A 22,097-nucleotide genomic window follows, 5' to 3' on the forward strand; every position below is an offset into this window, starting at 1 on the left:
ACCCTGGGATGTGAGGGGAGAAGGTATCCAAAAATGCCACAATGCTAGGCTATTTCAGGGAGAAGCACAAAAGTTGCATGGGTTATAGGCTCTGGTATATGGCTTCCTCAGCAAAGGGGTGGATTTAGAAGAGGCTGATGGAAGAGTGGGGCTCTGTAGGGCTAGTTAGGGGTGTCCAGGTTCCTAGGAAGGAGCTGATAGAATTTATAAGGGCTGATAGAATGGAAGAGCACCATGGCAACCTGCACCTTGTTGAGATCCAGGAGCAGGTCACAGAGGGTGACAGAAAAAAAGGCTGAGGGATGGGCAGTGACCATCAGAGAGAAGATCTCCTCTTCAGTCTCACTTATTCCCTTATTCAGTATCTTCAGTTTTATATTTTCCAATGAGTGAGACATATGGAATGCAGAAATCAGCCGAATTTCACTCTTTATCTTTTTCCCCAGGTCTGGTCTCTTTGTATACCCTAAGTTTCAGCCACCTTGGGATAATAGCACTGGCCCCACTCTGTTCCAGAATTTCACAGTTTGGGAAAGTGCAGGTGGTGCCCAGGTATGTTTCTTTAATTTTTTAAAGTTAGAAATGTCATTTGTTTTCTTGTGGTGACTTATTCTGCATCTCTACTTAAAGGGCGATGATTTGTTTCTGGGGGAGGATTGCTATATTATCACAGCTTTAAGGAGCCAACAGCATCATAGGTGTGTGTGTCAAATAGTTGTTGAATGAACAGATTCCTAGTCAGTAAGCCAAGGTTTGTCCATTGTCTCTGTGGTGACTTTTCAGAAGCTCTCATAGGGAATGACAGAATCATACAGATCTGCAACCAAGAAGAATCAAAGGAGGTCATTTATTCTTCCCCTCACGTGCTTATTTGGGGAAAAAATTAAGGCTCAGAAAGTGAAGGGATTTGCCAAGGGTCACACCGTTTGTTAGCGGCAAAATCAGGGGCAGAATCCAGACTGCAGAAGTTGTGTGTTTGATACCTAACATCCTCTTTCAGTCGTAAGGAAAAGTGCTGTTCATCAATGAAACACAAAAATTCCAGCTCAAAGTGGCATTCTCACCTTGACCAATTACTCATTTACTTTTCTTTATTTCAGTAACTTCTTATAAGAAAGCTTTGTATGCTCACTATTACCAGGGCCATGCAAAAATTATCCAGGGTCTCTATTTGGTGTTACACAGAGAAAATTACATACATTTGGTCTCTGCCATGGAGAAATATGGAGCCTAAGATACCAAGATGAAGGGATACATCTACAGGACATTCAGAAAATAGAATAAAACATATAATTAAGTCACAGTAAGAAAGTTAGGTATTTATTTCACATATCCAACGTAAGGAAAATTATCATAGATGGGGGAAAGTTTCAAAATACAAAATTGGAGTAGCTAACAGGAAGAATCCCGATTGTACTAAATATTTTGTTTTCATTAAATTTGATAAAGTACTTTGTTTCTCATTAGCACAATGAATGTAGTGGGGAAAATCCCTCTTATGCAGGGAAGCAATTTGTGCCTTCCAGAGGGTCTGATGCCTGTAATGAAGTAAAAACTGTTGTCCAATATAGTTCAGGTCATAGCTATATTTTTTTACATAAACCTCTGTGTCTTCAAAGGTCTATCATTCTATAAAAGATAATGTAAAGTGCACACAGAGTGGGAAATGCAAGCTATTCAGTTCTTGAAAATTCAAGCACGGAGACTGTTTGACAAGTAAAAGCACTAAACTATGGTAAATCAAGGTTACCTTGGCCTTAATTAATAGGAAACTCCCACTTGAAGACACAAATGTAAACATGGCCCTATTTAACAAACAAAGGAGTGACTGTGTAAGTTTAACTGGCAGTCCTGACCTCCACCCTGATTTTCAAAATGGTTGAACTGAGAGCTGGGAGAAGCAAAAAGTCTCACTGAAGATCACATAGTTAGCTAATATCAGTGCCAGGTAAAACTTAGGCCTCTGTTCCCCAAGCTAGTGTGATTCTTTCAACTCTATCAAGCGTATTTGGTTAATCCTTGATCCTTGTTTGGAGCCACTAACCTAAGCTGTCATCAATATACACATAGAATGTATTTTGAGTCTGTAGTCATGCTGAATTACTTATTTCATATTTTCAAGTTTTTGACAGTCTTGGTTAACAACACTGAGGTAAATATAAGTACTGGAGTTCTTGGATGTTCTGTTTTTCTCCATTAATTTTGTGTCATTTAACAGTTGCAAGCTTATTTTAGATACATGAAGAATTCACATTGACCTTTATAATGCATCAGTTGTTAGGAAGAGAAATGAAAAGTGCAGAGGGGATGTTACCAAAGGGGGCCAGTTAGCGCTGACCTCTTGGCAACTTTGGGATGCCTGCACAGATATTGATGGACAAAAGCTGCTTAAATACGATACAGCACACTCATTTATACTTAATAATTAAAGAAGCTACAGGAAATCTGCAAGAAAAGCTGAGCCTCACACCTTTGACATAACATATATTGTTGCTTTTATAGATTTTTAGAAGTAGCAATCTTCACCTGAAAAACTTCCAGGTTTATGCATGCAGAGATTTTGGAATTGATATCTTGGAAAGTGATGCAAATACATCAATTACTGACAGCTTACTACTTGGTCATTTTGCCCACACAGTAAGTGCCTTCATGTGATTCTTTTAAGTTGTTCATCAAAACAGAATCATATGTGCTGGGTCCTTTGATGATACAGGATATGTAATTTTAATAGAATTCTTTAGCAAATCTTGTGTTTGGTTGGTCAAAGTTAGAGGATTCTTTGATTTGTAAGAGTGGTGATATTTATCATAAAATTCAAGCACACATAAGATTTCAGTGTGTTGTGTTCATATAAATCACAAAAGCCCTGAGTGGCTCACAGAACTCTTATCTGGTTGTGATTTAGGGTTTTTATCCACACCAATTAATAAGTCTAATAATTTTAGGTTCGTTTACTCTAACCTCACAAGGTTTATGAAATAGTGTGAGTCCGTATCGTCTTTATTGACTGTGGTTTGCCAAGTTTCAACATCAACATTTTGTTCATAGGGTTCTTACTCTATATAGGGCCCCCTCCCATTAAAAAAATGGTGATATAAATTTGTGCTGTTTGCTAGAGTTTCTTAAGTGATTCCCTCGTACTTACCTCAGTGTGTGTGTCTACATGATAAACATCAGACTATGGATGATTTCCCCACAACTGCATGGCCAGGGGACAAGAATATAGCTGAGCTGAGGACTTCTTGGGTAAGAAGTACTAGTTCTCAAGGGAAGTCTGTGGCTGCCATTGGTTTCAGTCCTATAATGAGTCCCTACGTTCTTTTTCTTGAAGAAGTTACATGCATGTTAGTGTCACAGTTCAGAATAATCATAGATGGAAGGGACCTAGAGTACTTCTGGGGACCAAGGGAAGAGTGTTCTCTTTAGCTCATTCCTTTAATGCTTTGACCAACTGACATTTAAATGATAAGTTTTTACTTTGGTGCTTCCTTTGATGATTCATAACTACAGATACCAATATTGAGTTAAAAAATCGGCTACATTTTCCTATGTTTAGTTCTCCAGCTTCCTTCCTTCTTTCTCTTCCAAACTCTCATTTTTAGGAGGGAAATACCTGCCAGTTTTTCCTTTTCTCTGAAAAAGTTACCACATTGAGAGATGATTCTTCTTTTCAACTTCCTTAGTTTTTAAGAGAGGATGAGACCCAGATTTAGATTCTGTGATACGGGTTGACCTAGGGCCCATAAATTTCTCAGAAACAACCTCAGAGAAGATGCTAAAAACAAAATGCCCATCAAGCTGAAGAACTAAGTGTCCTGGCAAATTAATGTCTCAACATCTTAATTGATGCTAAATAGACATCATAATTAGTGGAAGAGTGACATAAATTAAGATTCAGATTATGACAAAAGGGTGCTTATCATACCAAAATATAATCTCACCCCTGGGGTCTAATTCACCAGCAAAGCAATACAGCTGAGAACTTCTCAGTCTCCTAACAAGTAAGTACAGGATCAAAGTCCTTGGATGGAAAATGTTAAACAGTTTTATCTAGGCATGATCTAGATCTTAGTGAGGCATCTGAATCTTAAAGCCATGTAATTTTATTGTGTATATGTATGACAGTATCAGATATATACAATGGAATATTACTCAGCTATTAAAAATGAAACTGGGCCATTTGTAGAGACATGGATGGACCTAGAGATTGTCATAGAGGGTGAAATAAGTCAGAAAGAGAAAAATGTTATAAATTGAAGCACAAATGTGGACTGTAGAAGAGTGGTACAGATGAACCTATTTGCAGGACAGGAAAAAAGATGCAGATGTAGAGAGCAGATATGTGGGCACAGTGGTAAATAGGGAGTGGGATGGGTTGGGAGATTGGGGTTGCCATATATACACTATCCCGTGTAAAGTAGATAGCTAGTGGGAAGCTGCTGTATATGCAAGGAGCTCAGCTCAGTATTCTGTGGTGACTTAGAAGGGTGGGATGGGGGTGGGGTGGAAAGGAGATCCAAGAGGGAGGAGTATATGTATACAAAGAAGTGATTCAATTCATTGTACAGCAGAAACTAACACAATATTGTAAAGCAACTATATCCCAATAAAACATAAATAAAGTCATGTAATATTAGAGGTAAATATTACCTAAGAGTTGATCTAGTTAGAACTCCTGAATTTACAGGTACAGAAATGGAGGCTTTGAGAACCCATATGAGAACCCAAGATCACGCCCAGTATTGTGGAGCTTGGACCATGTGGATATCACACCTGGTCCAATACTCATTTAATTACATATGGGGAAATGGCCTTGGCAAAACATATTTATTAGTGCTTACTCCAATATTCTCTGAAGTGTTTTCCATGGAAGGCTAATTCCAAGAGAGGCTCTGAGAAAAGGAAGATTCTTAGATTAATTACATATAGGATATGCTATGCACAGTGGTAAAAAGTCTGCCTGTCAATGCAGGAGACACAGGAGACGCAGGTTCGATCCCAGGATTGGGAAGATCCCCTGGAGTAGGAAATGGCAACCCTCTCCAGTATTCTTGCCTGGAAAATTCCGTGGACAGAGGAGCCTGGCAGGCTACAGTCTGCAAGGTCCCAAAGAGTCAGACAAGAATGAGTGACTGAGTGTACACACACATACACATGCTGTTTACCATCCCTCCCATCCTCTGAAATTCACATTGCGTATTAGCCCATTAAAGTCTTTTCAAAGTTCTACGGTTAAAAACAAACAAACAAAAAATCTATGAATCTTTATTTAGCACACTGTTGCTCAGATTTATTTGGGAACACTTTATTGCTGTATAAAACTGTATTAGTTTTTTTTTTTAAAGGATGCCAACCTCTCTTTGGTTGTAGAAATCTGACTTTAGCCTCTTTCTTTCAAATCTGCCATTTCTTTAGGAATTAAAAATTTCAGAGACTTTGGCTTAATCATTCTTAGACCTTTCCCCTGCATGTAATTGGTGACACACAATGATCAGTGAGTCATGTTCTAAAACAAACACTAGTTTCTGGAAGAATTTTTTTATTAGAAAGGATTTTTCCCATTAGACATATTTGTTTATGTTGGTACTCTCATACCCAACATTACCTTGGTATTGAGATGAGTAGAATAATTTTCAGTGAGAATGGCTTTATTATGCAAGAAAAAGAGATGTGCAAACCATCATTATGGATCCAAATCTGGTCATTGTGGTTTGTTTATTCTGCTATACTAGCCTTGCTTTTAATTAGCACCCCCTTCCACACTCTCCAAGATATCCTGATTTGGATGTAAATTATGGTCACCCCACTTTTGGAATTATCTGTAGGATGGTTGCCTTTTTGTTGTTATTGTAATTCATACAAGCAAATGATACTACTATTTTAAAAAAAAATTCTTATTCAGGAAAAGGCTGTTGAGGTTGCTTCATTCTCCTATTTCTCTCAGGGTTACTTTTCATTTTCACTTGTGGATTTGTCTTCCTCAATTTAGAACTTTCATCTTTTTGTTCCTCTAAATTCCATCCTAGGTCTCCTACATATACTTGCTCTCCCTGGGAGAAATCTCATTTTCTCTAGTGGTTTCAATTACCATTCACATGCTGATGTCTTCCATATATTTGCATTTATTTCTACCATTTTATCTTGTGCTTTCAGTTTGAAATTCATTATCTATGCTTTTTCCCTACTTTTCAAACTTGATTTGTCCTGCATTGAATAGTATCTTTTTTTAATATTCACTCATTTGAAAGTTATTCACTCTGTTAAAATCGTATAGGTTCTTGGACTTAAATTTGTGACACACTTGCTCATCCTCACAAAGTTTTAATTACATTGGCTCTGTTAAACTTCACCTGAGCCATGCGAGGACCTTAAACTTCTTTAACTTCTTCACCCTCTCGTCTCGTACATTACTTTTCTCTAGTATTTGTTATACATTTTAAAACAGATGTTTCATGGAAATATGACATTTATGGGGAAAAGTGCACAGATCACAAGTGAAGAGCTCTTTAAATTTTTGTAAAGCAAAATCATGTGCATACTACCCAGATCTAGAAATAGAACATCATCAGTTCCTCTAAAACCCCTTAATGTCTGCTCCCAGTTAACCCCAACCCTACCCTCCAGCCAAAGGAGAACCATTATTCAGACTTCTCAAGTATAGGTTAATTCCAAATCTGTTTTTGAACTTTATGTAAATAGAATCGTACATCATGCAACTCTAATGTGCCTGACTTCTTTGGCATATTATTATGTCTGTGAGATTCATTCATGTTTTTATATGTCTCAATAATTTATTCTTCCAGTTTTTATGTCATTGTTGTTGTTCAGTCAATAAGTCTTGTCCAACTGTTTGCAACCCCATGGACTGCAGCACACCAGGCTTCTCTGTCCTTTACCATCTCCCAGAGTTTGCTCAAACTCATGTCCATTGAGTCAGTGATGCCATCCAACCATCTTGTTATCTGTCATCCCCTTCTCCTCCTGCCTTCAATCTTTCCCAGAATCAGGGTCTTTTCCAATAAGTCGTCTCATCCCATCAGGTGGCCAAAGTATTGGAGCTTCAGCTTCAACATCAGTCCTTCCAATGAATATTCAGGATTGATTTCATTTAGGATTAACTGGTTTGATCTCCTTGAAGTCCAAGAGACTCTCAAGAGTCTTCTCCAGCACCACAATTTGAAAGTACCAGTTCTTCCCTTTTATGGACTGTATCATAGTTTTTAAAGCCATGTTGCTATTGCTGGACATTTGCCTGTTTCCAGTTTAGGGTTATTACAGAGAAAGATGTTATGAACAATCTTCTATATGTATCTTGGTGTTCACAAGCATGCATATCTGTTGAGTATGTGCCAGATTTTAAAACTGCTGGCTCAGAGGCTGGCCCTTTAGCTTTAGTGGGTGATGCCAAACCCCACACAATCCCAAGTGTTTAACTTGTACCACCAGTTTGCAAAAAGTGTTTCAGAGCTAGGTCTTGGAATTTCTCTTGACCAACATAATGTAGAATTTCTTCATGTCTCTGTAGTGTTCTTGTTCCTAATTCCCCCATCTTCCTCTTTTCTGGTTTAACTCTCATTGTTTTAGCCTATGGTAACTTTTTAAACTGATGGTCTATGAAAGGTAAAGATTTTGACCTAAAAATAGAGACCCCATTCTTGGAAGGTTGTTACTATAGACCACTAGGTTGGAGTTCACTTTGCCTTGATGCTTTGGAGTTAATGCTTCATTGTCTTCTATCTTCTAGTCCTGAAGTTAAAGAGTTTTTAGATACTTCATGGAAACCATATTTAGGATGGACAAACAACAAGGTCCTACTGTATAGCACAGGGAACTGTATTCAATATCCTGTGATAAACCATAATGGAAAGTAATTTTAAAAGGGATGTGTATGTAACTGGAGGACTTCCCCAGTGGCTCAACGGTAAAGAATCTGCCTGCAATGCAGGAGACTTTGATTCCTGGGTCAGAAAGATCCCCTGGAGAAAAATGAAAACCTACTCTGATATTTTTGCTGGGTAAATCCATAGACAGAGGAGCCTGGTGGGCTACAGTCCATGGGATCGCAAAATGGTCAGACATGACTTAGTGGCTAAACAACACAAATGTATATAGCTGAGTGACTTTACAAAAAGGACAAAAAACCCAGTTTATAGATACTCTAATTCTTTTATATGTAACCTATTAGTTTTTCCTCTTTGGAGATTTTTGGGATCTTGTCCTTGTCCCTGGTGTTTGTAATTTTAATATGATATAATTTTGCTATGGCTTTTTCTTCTAACCACTCTGCTAGGCAGTGGGCAGGACTTTTCAGTTTGGAAAGTCATATCCTTTCCTTCTGGGAAATTTTCTTTACTTATTTCTTTGATAATTATCTCCTCTATATTTTCTGTTTTATTTAAACTCTTATTATTTTGATATTAGCTTTCCTGAGTTACTTTTCTAAACTCCTTAATTTCTCTCTGATTTCCCATTGCCTTTTTATCCTACTTTCTTAGATTTTTTTTCTATTTAATTTATTAATTCTATTCTTCCATTATTTTTTTTCTGAAAAATTCCTTTTTAGGCTTCTTCTTTCATGAACATGATACTCTTATTTCTCTGATGTTATTAAGTTTTCCTTCTGATTTCTATACTGGCATTGTCTCCACTGGGTTTCTTTTCTTTTGTTTGTTTGTTCTTATCACTGTCTTCCAGGTGGAGACTCTTGACAGTTTCTGGTGATCCTCAAACATACATCTATTTTGGGCAGTGGAACAGTGAAGCACTAACAGCGTGATTAGATGGAGTTTGTTGAAGAGGTTTTACAGAAAATCCTGGAAGCAGTTTTTGTTGTTTTTTTAGACTTTTTAATATTTATTTTTTTATATTGACATACAGTAAAGTGGACTTTTTGATGTACAGTACTGTAAATTTTTAACATATGAGTAGATTTATGTAACTACCACTAAGATATAGAACAGTTGCATCAGCCTGAAAAAACCCTGCCTTTGGCTCCATCTCTGTAGCTGCATCTTCTTTTCATATCCCCTTGGAGGTCACTAATCTGTTCCCTGTCACAGTAGTTTTTTCTTTTCAACAATCATATGAATGGGATAACATAGTATGTAACCTTCTGAGCCTGGCTTCTTTCACTCGCAGATACCTTTGGTATTTATCTAACTTGTTGCAAGAAACAGTATTTTATTCCTTGTTACTGTGGGAGACAGTATTCCACTATATGGATGTACCACAGTTTATTCATTTGTTGAAGGACATTTGAACTGTTTCCAGATTTGGTGATTGACTACAAATAAAATTATCTTAACCATCTGTTTAAGGCTTTTGTATGAACCTAAGTAGTTGTTAGGTCAGTGATGTGTGCATGCGTGCTTCAGTCATGTCTGATTCTTTGAGACCCTGTGGACTGTAGTCTGCCAGGCTCTTCAGTCCATGAAATTCTCCAGGCAAGAGTACTGGAGTGGGTTGTCATGCCTTCCTCCAGGGGATCTTCCTGACCCAGGGATAAAGCCTGTGCCTCTTATGGCTCCTGCATTGGCAGGCAGGATCTTTACCATTAGCACCACCTGGGAAGCCCCTAGGTCAATAATAAAAATTATGTTAACTTTGTTAAAAAGTACCAAACAGTTTTCTACAGTGTTTGTACCATTTTGCATTCCCACCAGCAGTGTATGAAAATTTCAATTATTTTTTTTCTTCATCAGCATTTGGTATTGCCACTAATTTTTATTTAACCCTCTAATGGTGTGTAGGCTACTTCATTGTGATCCTTTGTCATATGCATGTGCTTTGCAAATATTTTCTCTTAGTCTGTAGCTTGTCTTTTCACTCACTTAATTGCTTTTATTCATGTATTAAAGTTGTATTTCATTTGGCCAGTTCTCTTATTTTTCTTTCCTTATCCCCCTTCCAAATCACAGGGAAAACTGTGTATGTCAGCTGGGATCAAATCTCCCAGAAGGTGGGAACTGAGAGTTTCTAACACAACCTTTGTGAATTTTGATCTCACTCACTGTGTGGCCATCAGGACCTGTTCAGGCTGCTCCCAAGGACAGGGTAAGTTGTTTGAGTAGATAAGTCAAATCATTAAGCTAGTAAAAAAGTCCAGTACGCACATAAATGTGATAAATAGTCACAAAGCCATTGGGATTCATTATTTCTTTTACTTACGAGATTTCTTTAAGAGGAACTAAAGATCTTGATGAGGGTGAAAGAGGAGAGTGAAAAGAACTGGTTTAAAACTCAACATTCAAAAAACCAAAATCATGGCATCTGGTCCCATTACTTCATGGCAAAAGATGGGGAAAAAAATGGAAGCAGTGACAGATTTTATTTTCTTGGACTCCAAAATCACTGTGGATGGTGACTATAGCCATGAAATTAAAAGACGCTTGCTCCTTGGAAGGAAAGCTATGACAAACCTAGACAGCATATTAAAAAGCAGAAACATCAACATCACTTTGCTGACAAAAGTGTGTATAGTCAAGACTATGGTTTTTCCAATAGTCATGTGCAGATATGAGAGTTGTATCATAAAGAAGGCTGAGCACTGAAGAACTGATGCTTTCAATTTGTGGTGCTGGAGAAGACTCTTAAGAGTCCTTTGGACAGCAGGGAGATCAAACTAGTCAATCCTAAAGGAAATCAACCCTAAATATTCACTGAAAGGACTAATGCTGAAGCTCCAACATTTTGACCACCTGATGTGAAGAGCTGATTCATTGAAAAAGACCCTGATGCTGGGAAAGACTGAAGGCAAGAGGAGAAGGGGGCTGCAGAGGATGAGATGGTTAAATAGCATCACTGAATCAATGGACATGAATTTGAGCAAACTCTGGGAGATAGTAAATGACAGGGAAGCCTGGTGTGCTGCAGTACATAGGGTCGCAGAGTTGGACATGACTTAGTGACTGAACAACAACAACAGAAGATTTCACCAGTAGAAACTGCTGCTCAAATCTCCTAAAAGAAATTCTAGAGGAGGCCAGGTGCTCCCAGTATGGTTCTTGCAGCTCCCCGGCCTTTACTACCTGGTGCCTGTCATACTCTATTATGATAGTTCCATGTCTCTGCTGGTTCTGAGCTTCACAAATGCAGGGGCCACAGCTCTCTCTCATATTGAAGTATAGTTGATTTACAATATTGTATTAGTTTCTGTACAACATAGTGATTCAATATTTTTATGGATTACACTCCATTTAAAGTTCTTAAAAATATTGACCATATTCCCTGTGCTGTACAATATATCCTTGTAGCTAATTTACTTCGTACATAGTGTTTGTACGTCTTGAGCCGCTCCCTTATTGTGCCCTACTCATGTCCCTCTCCCCACTGGTAGCCACTAGTTTATTCTCTATATCTGATCACATCTCTTTTGCTTAGAGTTTTATCACTAGTAACCAGTAGCTGGGTGCCCAGTAGGTTCACTGATTAAATCAATGGATGGAGTTGGATGGATATACATATAGATATGAACTAATACACATGCAAGCTTTCCTGAAAGAACTAGAGTTCAGGAACCTTATGTTTTCAATAGCCCAAGGCTTTTTGTACGCACAGAGAGACCATAAGAATTCTTGTTCACTTGTTAACCACATCTCAGAGGTGGTGAGAAATACCTTGGAGAACTCATGGGCTAAGGCGAAAGAACTAGAGAGCAATCTAGTTGATTTGATCATTGTAAACAGGCAAACCAAGTGGTTCAAGTAAATATGCTCTTGTGGTTTGAATTGCCAATTTAGATAATTGTTTGTTTTTTTAATTAAATGAATAATCAGTAAGTCTCCGCTTTGCTTTTTATCCCCCCTCTATAGACAGAGCCAAAAATTGTTTTTATTTGGGTGGCATCTGAGTTTAAGATTGTAGAAATAATAATAGGAATAAAAAATGCCTTAAGACAATCACTTAAAATATTAATTCATCAGTTAGGTAATAGCTTCACTGTCTCATATCATTCATAAGACATTGAAAAGGAGTAAGCTACTCCTTATGAGCTCTAATCTCTTCTCCCTGGATGTCCTTGGCCAAGCCATCTCTTTCATTTGTTTAAAAACTATTTAGTCCAGATTCTGTTTAAGGAATTGAGTGGTACAGAGATGAAAAGCACATAGTTCTTGTCTTCCAAGAGCTTTCCATCTAGGCACAAAAATAAATGTCTGAGCCAATGAATGTAATAGTATGATGAATCCAATATTTGAGGATTGAGCAAGGTCAATGAGGGGAACAGCAAGGAAGGGGGTCAGGTGGGACTTCATCATAGAGTGCCTTGAGCAGGATTTATAAAGGTGAAGAGAAGTTTGTAAGAAGAAAGAGGCAGAGAAGTTTTTACATAATAGGAATAGCATATGCAAAAAACAAATTCAAAGAGCAAGTTATGATTGGGAAGTTGCAAAGAAATCCAATATAGCTGAATTATAGAACTACTTGTGGTGTTAGATAAACAACAAGTTGCTTCCCTGTTGGCTCAGATGGTAAAGAATCTCCCTACAATGGAGGAGACCTGGGTTTGATCCCGGGGTTGGGAAGATTTCCCTGGAGAAGGGAACAGCTACCCCACCCAGTATTCTTTCCTTGAGATGACAGAGGACGGAGGAGCCTGGTGGGCTACAGTCCATGAGGTCAAAAAGAGTTGGACACCACTGAGTGATTAGCAGAGACACACACAGAAGTTTCTGAGGTGTATTTGTAGCATCTTGAATGAATAACAATTGAGTGCACAGACTCTACTGGGATGAGAATGAAAGCATTAGGGCCTCTCTTTGTTTATATCTTATTTTGCCTTTTTCCTTTTTTATGTCTTTTATAAGATACATAATATAGCAATATGGCAGCATATATACTAAGAGATGTGTCCTGAGTTTTTAAATTTTAATGACAGGTGAGTGACTATTAGAAGACCACTGCCATTGTTTCTTCCTGGGCAACTGACTAATAGCAGAACCAGTGAATCATATGAAGGAGTTGTGAGGGAAACCCTGCTAAGACATGTAGCCCAAGAGCTGATACCTATAAAATGTGTTACTATTTGTCCATGTGATTGATTGAATATGGCTTTTGAGGGCAAATGTTTAAAGTATAGATCTCATAAGAAGTGGGGTTAGATTTGCCTTAGAAGAACTAGAACAGAGAGATGGAAAGACTAGCCTACAGCACCTTTAGCATTTAGTAATTAGTAATGTTCTGTGTCACTCCCAGTAGACCACCATTTCTCATCCTTGGCATTTGGGACTGGGTAATTGTTTGTTGTGGGGGCTCTCCTGTGCATTATAGAATGCTGGGTAGCATCCTTGCCTCTTCCCACCAGATGCCCATAGCACTGCTGTCCACTCAGTTGTGACAGCCATAAATGCTTGCAAATGGTACCAAAAGTCTCCTGCAGGGCAAACCACCCCTGGTTGGGAATCACTGCCTGAGAATACAGGCTGCGTGAGGACAGTGCCCCTACTATTCTTCTTTCACTCTGTCTCCAGCACATAGCGCAGAGCCTGACATATAGTCAACTCAAGATATATATTTTTTCCTGGACAAATAGGTGAGCAAATTGTTAAACTGTACAAATATGCAATTTAAAAATACTGAAAATAACTCAGTGACTTCAGTTGCCATTTGTGATCACATTCTTTTGTGCCTTTGAGTCACAGTCTTTCTTCCAACTTATAGGTGGATTTACTGTGAAGACCAACCAGTTGAAGTTTATGAACTCTCCAAACTTGGTAGCGTTTCCATCTCCTCATGCAGCCATTTTGGAAGACTTGGATGGGTCTCTGTCTGGTAAAAATAGAAGTCACATTCTTGCTTCTATGGAAACACTTCCAGCTTCTTGTGTGGTCAAAGCCAGCTTCAGCCAGCTTGTCCATGGCAGTGTCTGTGAGGAAAATGTTCTCTTTCATCGGATGTCTATTGGTTTGTAAGTTAAATTAACTCTACATTTTGGCTTGTCAATGGACATGTATATATCATTCAGGTTGTTGATATTTGTAGAAGAGAAATTGTTTTCCAGATTCTGTTTGGTGTATTTAGTTCTACAGAAGTGATATGGGATAATTTTGACAGCTGTCATATCATAAGTTTATGGTAGTTTTAGGCTGATTTAAATGACAGCTAATTTTCAATAATGGTGGACCACATCTCATAGCCCTTGACCACTTATTGGCATTTTGAGTTAATAATTTCCTCTCAAAAAATACTTGCAACCAACAAGAAATTGAAATATATTTAAATTAAGAGGCGTATTAATAAATTCCAATAATGTCCATTCACATTTATATGCACCTGCTTTCCCTGAGCTCTTTTTAAGTGTTTGCTGTGCTCCAGGGAAGCATTGCTGATGCTCCCTATTAGTTATGAAGTTGCTTCACACCAGTTCATTTTCCTTGTTAATTTTGTGAACTATTGGATTTGTACAATGCACATCCTATTTAATATTGGAGCAAGAACTCCTTGTTTATGCTACTCAAACTACCATTAAGTCAGGAGCTGGGCTGTTTATAATGTGTAATAGGATTGCTACTGTCCCCTTTAATTTCCAGGTAATGATTGCTGAGTGACTAGGATTCTATCTTTTACCTATTTCAAATGCATTGTATATAATTAGTCACACTCCTTTCTCTCCTTTGTTTTAAGTGTCCTAACTTCATGAATATTAAGTCAGGTGCTTCAGCCAGATCATGCTGGCATCTTACTTAAACAGGTAAACTCCACAGAGAGGGAGTCAGTATGGTCAGGTTTGCACTAAGTCTGCATTCTGAATGCATATGCCATCTTATCTATTTTAGACACCTTAGTAATACCCTGCTAGCATGGAATTGTCTGAAAATCTTCCACTTTTGCTTTTCAAGCTGTTTGTTATTATATTTAACGTAATGGACCTAATTCCAGTGAGTAAAATAACTGTATGGAGCAATATGTTTTCGTTTCTAATCATTTTGATTATGCAGAGCATGCCTTTCATTCTTAGGGATGCATCCTGATTTTTATTATTTTTGTGATTTTAACAAAGATGTTTTTAATGAGAATTTTGAGGTTTACAAAAGTGAACCATTTATTTCTTATATGCATGATTTTTTTAATGAAAAAATAGATTTGTGTAGTTAAAAAGAACATTATGTGCTTGTATAACACTGATTTCTCTGGGTTCTTGATATTCCCTTTCTATGTCTTACTTGAAAACCTACTGGGAGACTGTCTCTGAAGGTGGCATTTAACGGTGTGGCATTAGAAGCCTCTGCAGTTGTAATCCTTTTGAGCATCCGTTCTTGGAAGTCTTCAGGGCAGGACACCTAGGTGCTTGCTTTGGCAGCAAGCCATGCTCCCAGCACTCAAGGACTGACAAGGTCTAAAAGAGAATAATCCTGATACTATATTCAGAGTAGATTCAGAAGACCCCTACTAAGGTGAAACACTTGCCTTGGTTTGTTTGGAATTTTCTCGGTTTTAAAATAAAAAATCTCATGTCCCAGAAACCCCTTCAGTCTTGAGAAAACCAAGATAGTTGGTCACCCTACACCCTAGGCTTCTATTTAAACATTTTCAGGTTAATTCACAGATCTGTGGACAGATGCTCAATGACTCCAAGCCCAAGGGAGGCTCAGCACACTCCCATTTATGAGTCTCTTAGCCCTGTGTCCTCATCTCTGGGGCAAGATGCTTAGGTTAGATGATCTCTAAGGTCTTGCTAGTCAGAGTGCATTGGTTTGACCTGGGACTAGATGCAGGGAATCTCAAACTCACCCTAGACGTCCTGAGTCAGGACCCCTGGGGAATTTATACTCAAGTTTTAGAAGCAGTGCCGTCAGGTCTTTCTAACTTGATCTTTCCAGATTCTATCCCTAGTTATTTGTGTTCAGTGACTTGATCTCTGTCCCAGAGCATTATAACCTCATTAGGAACATGTCAGAGCTAATGAGCAATTTGAATTCCATGTAGATACAACCTTTGTGGCATTTCATGGAGAAAGGATTAATTTGCTGTGCTATTTTCCCTGGAGTGTGTACCCTAAGAGTTTATTTGCAAAGCTCTCACAGTTCCCATCTTTTGGGGTTGCTTGCTGATGGGGATCTGATGTGGCACATGGACCCTGCCCTCTTTCCTTTCAACATTTAGCCCCCTCCTGCCTCCGCAGCCCAGGTGCCTAGAAGGTAGCGTGAGGTCTACACAGCTGCCTAAACGGGGCACCCCTGCCCCCTAATTAACAATTGAGTACTTGGGGTGTGATCTCTTCCTTGGAGGGTCCTCCTGGTCCATGTTCACTATAGGTTCTGTGTTTGACAAGACAACCTTCCCTCACTACTTTTTCCAAGAGTGATGGGTGCCCACATTTGTGGCTCTTCTGGTTTTGTAGCTTCCTCTGACTTCATCCTCACAGTTGTGTTGACCAAGGCGTAAAAATGTTTAAAGTTGGCAATAATAATTAATATTTTGGTGAAGAGAAATTTCCTACCCTCTACAAGGCAGAGTCTATGTTCTGTTTTGTTAAAAATAATGACATGTTTAGTCTGGGTGAGTTCTCTCTCACTCGCAAGTTCTAAAACCTGCTTTCTTAAGGGGCCACTGGTGTTCAGGATAGCACTTCTTTCCTGACTTCTATTTCTGCCAGTCTCTTTCTCTCAACCGCATCCTTCCTGATAAGACCAAGAAATGGTAGCTCTACCAGTATAAGTCAGGACCTCATTTCAGAAAAATGTCAGCACCATTTGCTGCAGAGGCCTTGTCATGGCAAAATGGCTCACATAGTCCCTGGATTTATTGATCCTAAATTTCTTCTGTACAGAGAGGCTTACCTGGGACAAGGGTCATGTCACCAGCAGGTTATTGTGTGCTCCTCTAGACCTCCTTTGTAAGCTTTTCTTCCTGACCTTTCGATGCTAGTGTTCCTTAAGATTCTTCAAGAAGCTTTCAAGTTATGCTCTTCCCGAATGATCTGGACTGTTTCATAGCCTCAGTTGGCATTCACTGATGCTGCTTTTTGGAAGTCCGGACCCATTTATCCAACTGCCCTTAGGATCTGCCCTGTCCAATATTGTAGTCACTCACCACAGGTGGCCACTGAACATGTGAAATGTGGCTTGTCTAAATGGAATTGTGCTGTAACTGTAAATTATGCATCTTGTTTATAAGACTTTGTATGAAAAAAGGAATGTAAAATAGCTCAATGATTTGTTTGTATTGATTATCTTGAAATGATAAGATTTTGAATATATTGGGTTAAATATATTGTTAAATTAATTTTACTTGTTTCTTTTAGATTTTTCAATATGGCTGTGATAAAATTTAAGGTTCTATCTGTGGCTTGCATTTATGGCTTGCATTGTATTTCTGTTGAGCAGTAGTGCTTTCACTATTTCCGTTAGAGTATTCAGCAGCCATCTCAAACACAACCTGTCAAAACCAAACTTAAGTTCTTTATTCCATGGACCTATTGGGTGTTAAGAATCTCTGGGTATTCAGACACATGATTCAATTACCTAAACCAGAAATGGGAGTTATCCTTGACTCATCTGCTCACAGAAATCACCTACCATGTCCAGTCCATTTCATCTCCTAAAAAAAAAATCCCTTTTGAGTTTTATTACTTCTCTCCTTCTCAACTTCTCTGGTCCAAGTTGACACTCAGATCCCACCTGTTTAACTGCAGCAGCCACTTAGCTTGCCATCTTGCTGGGATCCTATCCTTAAACTTGTGAGTCTTTGTAGATCGGATCTGGTCCTGCCATCCATGCTTTCCCTTGCTTGAGACTTCATCAGGGCCTTCCCAGTGCCTCCCAGTGAAAGCCTACCATTTTTAATGTCTCAAGGGCACTTCATGACCTACTCCTGTTTGTGTTCTACTTCTAGGATCATTTCTTAATGCTCTGCCCTCCTTTCCCTAAATTTTAAGCCTCAGCTACACTCAACTTCTTTGTGTTTTTCAATCCATAAGGTTCAGCTTCCATGAACTCAGCATGAAGGTAGTTAACTCTGGTGAGCTTCCCCGAGCTTTCTGCACAGCTTTGTATCCCTGCTGTGTGCTGGCTCTCTATACTTTCTCTAATCAATACTCACAGTTCCTACATAGCTTATAAATCACCCCTCCCTTTTCATTCATGGTAAGTAGGACAAGGATAGTGGGATTTTTTTTGTTTGTTTCTATTATGGTACCCAATACCATGCTGAACATAAAGTGACTCAATAAAATTAGTATTGAATAAATAAATATCATTTAAGAAATGATCTGGGCTCCCCCAGATCTTCCTCTCATGTTCTTATTGTCCATTTCTCTCTTAGGACCTATTTATGAGGAGTCCAGAGCACTTAACTTTTCTTTAGAAGATCCAGGATTAAAATACTATCCTAAGTCTTTATTTCTAAAATTCCTAGAAACATCAAATACTTAAGAATATCCTTTCATAATGTCTTCTGGGCTTTTGATTGCCTGGGGCTGTCAGTTGATCAGATAATTTATTTTAACAGCTGATTTCTTCTCCACCCTGCCCCTACCCCACCCCTACTGAAATAGCAGTTTGCATACATTTGCAAACATTTTCTTTTCCTGGTGGTATAGATGCACAGAATTGTGATGGGGAGAATGAGAACCAACTTTCACAATTACCATCTGGGAATTATTTGTTTTTTTGGTTTAGAGCACTCTACAGCTCCTTCAGTTGACACAGATTTATTCAAATATCAGTAAATCAAGCCTTGATCTGTCTTCCAATTATGTACTGAACCGAATGTGGGGGAAATTAAAAGAGTTTACAAGATGTTGTAGGTTGGCCAACCAGTCCTTCTGAGTTTTAATAGGAAGTACATAAAAGAAAGTCTGGCTATATGCATATGTTTGAAATTATTTTTCAAAGGCTGAAGAATAAAGAAGTAATTAAGAATCATTTGTGGGTATAAATCATAAACCACCCTCCCTCTGCCACTTCCTAGGTATGTTCCTGGACAAGTTACTTCACCTCTTTATGCTTCAGTTCTCAAGACAGTAAAAAGAGCAAAATCTTACTTCACTCATGGGGTCATTGTCAGGAATGTAGTAAGTGCTCAGTAAATGTTGTCTTTCGAAAGTCTCTACATTTATGATTGATAAAAAAACATATAAACTTACTACTAATAGAATAAAATATAGATGATTATGTTTCTGAGAAACAAATGCCTGGCAAGGGAATTAAGTTTGTTCAAATGAAACTTAATCCAATTCTTGAAAGATAGGGAACACTTTCCAATAGTCACGAGACATCACACTGATCCAGAAACCTCCCAGAAAGTCCTGGAATCTGGAGTCTTTCCAGACAGTTTTTGATTCACTCATGCCCCCAGTGGTTTCTGTTTCTTCCTTCCTGTTTCTCCTAGAAAAGAAAAGGTTAATGTTGTTGTTGATCACCTTGATTCTTAGATCTTGCTTAATATCCTCTCCTGTAGAGCTTACGTTCAGTGTTTACCTATGGAACTGCTCTTAATGTGTCAGTATTCAGAGTACGAGGCACCCCCTGCCTCTGTGAATGTAAAAGTAAAGAAGAGTTCAAATGGAAATTGTGGCCTAGCTTTTCCTCTAACAATCGCCTAACTCTCTTCCTAGGGATAAATAGGCATAGCATCACTAATGGTATCTTTTCAGTTCTCAAAAAAAAAAAAAAAAAACAACCAAAAAACCTATGTGAGACAGGGAAATTCCAAGAAGTTTTATCCTCTCTAGGCAGCAGAGGTTACAGAAGTAAAATAGAAGAAGAGCTAAACATAGAAATGGAGCCCAAACCAAGGAACAGTATCAACAATACTCCACGGTTATTAAATTTCATGAATAATAAAGGGGCCCAGGGGTGTGCTGGTGCCTGTTTTGCGACTAGAATAAAAAGCCTGATTTGTAGCATTTGCCTAATTCCTTGGTGAAAATACTCTCACATGACTGGGATAAGGCTCACATCATGATGTCACTGAACATGGAGTTGGGAAGAAGGGTTGGTGATAAACTCGTGGGTGGATGTCTGTCTGTCCTACCAGTACCAGATGTGCATAGATACAAAAGGGAGGGTGGGCTTTGTAACTACCTCCCTGCATGGAATTGTTTTTCAATATTCCTGACAGGTAGTTGTCTGCCTTGTGGTTACGTAGCTCTAAGGATAGTATTCTCATGTTCTGAGATAGCCATACCAACTTCATCCCACAGATTAAGCTAGAGATGCAATAGTATCTAAAGTATGGGCAGATAGAGTATAGATAGCTACTGCTTCTCTTCAAGGATCAAGGTGTAACAGGCAAGAATTTTTGCCAAGTATGTAGCAAAAACTGTAAATACTATGTTTGAGGAGATGCTAGGTTGATTTTGGGACTTGACAATCAATTATTATTGCTTTAGCTGACTCTGAAAAGATAAACAGAAATATACATCAGCAAAGTCATGGAGGATGACTTTGGATCCTCCATCATGGAGGACCCATGATGTCAGGGTATACCTGCCAGAAATGCAAGGATTATTATTTTTTTGTTGAAGTATAGTTGATGTACAATATTGGGCCAACCTTTGCTGTATAGCAAGGTGACTCAGTTATATACATACATATGTTTTTTGTAAATATTCTTTTCCATTATGGTTTACCACAGGATAGTGAATATACTTCCCTGTGCTGTACATTAGGACCTTGTTGTTTATCCATTCTTAATGTAATAGCTTGCATCTACCAACTTCAAACTTTTAGTCCATCCTTTTTCCTTCTACTCCCTTGGCAACCACACGTCTGATCTCTATGTCTATGAATCTGTTTCTGTTTTATAGATAAGTTCATTGGAGCCATATTTTAGATTCCACATTTAAGTGATATCATACGGTATTTGTTTGTCTCTTTCTGACTTAGTTTACTTAGTATGATAACCTCTAGCTGTATCCATGTTGCTGCAAATGGTATTATTTCATTCCTTTTTATGGCCAAGTAGTATTCCACTGGCCATAAAAAGAATTTTCACCCATTCATCTGTCAATGGGCATTTAGGTTGTTTCTATGTCTTGGCTATTGTGAATAGTGCTGCTATGAACATAGGGGTGCTTGTATCTTTTTGAATTATAGTTTTCTCCAGATATATGCTCAGCAGTGGGATTGCTGGATCATATGATAATTCTATTTTTAGTTTTCTAAGGAACCTCTGTGTTGTTTTACACAGTGGCTGCACGAGCTTACATTCCCACTAGCAGTGTGTGGGTACAGTGAAAGTGAAAGTGTTAGTCGTTCAGTCATGTCTGACTCTTTGTGACCCTATGGAATGTAGCTCTCTAGGCTCCTCTGTCCGTGGAATTCTTCAGGCAAGAATACTGGAGTGGGTTGCTGTTCTCTTCTCCAGGGGATCTTCCTAACCCAGGGATCAAACCCGGGTCTCCTGCATTGCAGGCAAATTCTTTACCATCTGAGCCACCAGGGAAGCCCTAACAGTGTACGAGGGATCCCAAGAAATGCAAGATTACTAAATCGCATATCTTGCATCTCTGTACTTGTTCTATTTTTTATGTGAATTTAAGGATTGTTACAAGTTTGGGACAAAGACTGAGGGTTATAATTTCTTTTCTCTTTTTAGGTTTCTTACTCAGAAGGAGAAATATTTGTTTCTCAATCAATAAGACTATATATGGAAGACTTCTTACTGATACACATCAGATATTACTGGGTGATGGCAGATCAGTAGATAGAATAGTCATCCTCTGACAAAGTCTTCTTTTTTTTTTTGTTTGTTTGTTAAAAATGTATTTGTTATTGTTATTTACCAACGGAGAGAGGCAGTTTATTTACAAGCCACAGAAGCAAGGGGATAGCACAGTTAGTTAGCAATCTGTGTAGGATGGGCTACTTATGCAAAAATAAGACTTCAAAACAAAGGACATGGAGAGCTTCCGACAAGGGCTTCTTAGGAGTCCAGTGTATTTTAAAGATGCTCGAGAAAAATAATGCCACAGAAATCTGTTGGCTGTGCTCCACATTTTGATTTTGTCTTCTTTGTGCAGTAAAAGATGAGAGGAACATCGGCAAGCATGAATATCCAGGCGATGCCGACAGCACCATTTGGGGCTAGTTATTATGATGTGTTGGCTTAGAAAATGCATAATTATAGGGAGTTTACTTCACAATTGTTCCAAATAT

General features: G+C 38.5%; 1 protein-coding gene across 7 annotated transcripts in view; it reads left to right on the top strand.

Annotated features, from left to right (window-relative positions):
• The window catches only part of PKHD1 (PKHD1 ciliary IPT domain containing fibrocystin/polyductin), a 429,461-nt gene that overhangs the window by 193,113 nt on the left and 214,251 nt on the right, over positions 1 to 22,097 (top strand). For all 7 annotated transcript variants that reach the window (XM_043450734.1, XM_043450737.1, XM_043450739.1 and 4 more), the window contains 4 exons: positions 447 to 552; positions 2,503 to 2,637; positions 9,918 to 10,053; positions 13,657 to 13,903. In XM_043450734.1, the coding sequence (XP_043306669.1) occupies positions 447 to 552; positions 2,503 to 2,637; positions 9,918 to 10,053; positions 13,657 to 13,903 (624 nt within the window). The remainder of the gene's footprint in view (positions 1 to 446; positions 553 to 2,502; positions 2,638 to 9,917; positions 10,054 to 13,656; positions 13,904 to 22,097) is intronic.

The sequence above is a fragment of the Cervus canadensis genome, chromosome 28 (assembly GCF_019320065.1).
Source record: "Cervus canadensis isolate Bull #8, Minnesota chromosome 28, ASM1932006v1, whole genome shotgun sequence".
NCBI classification, from domain to species: domain Eukaryota; kingdom Metazoa; phylum Chordata; class Mammalia; order Artiodactyla; family Cervidae; genus Cervus; species Cervus canadensis.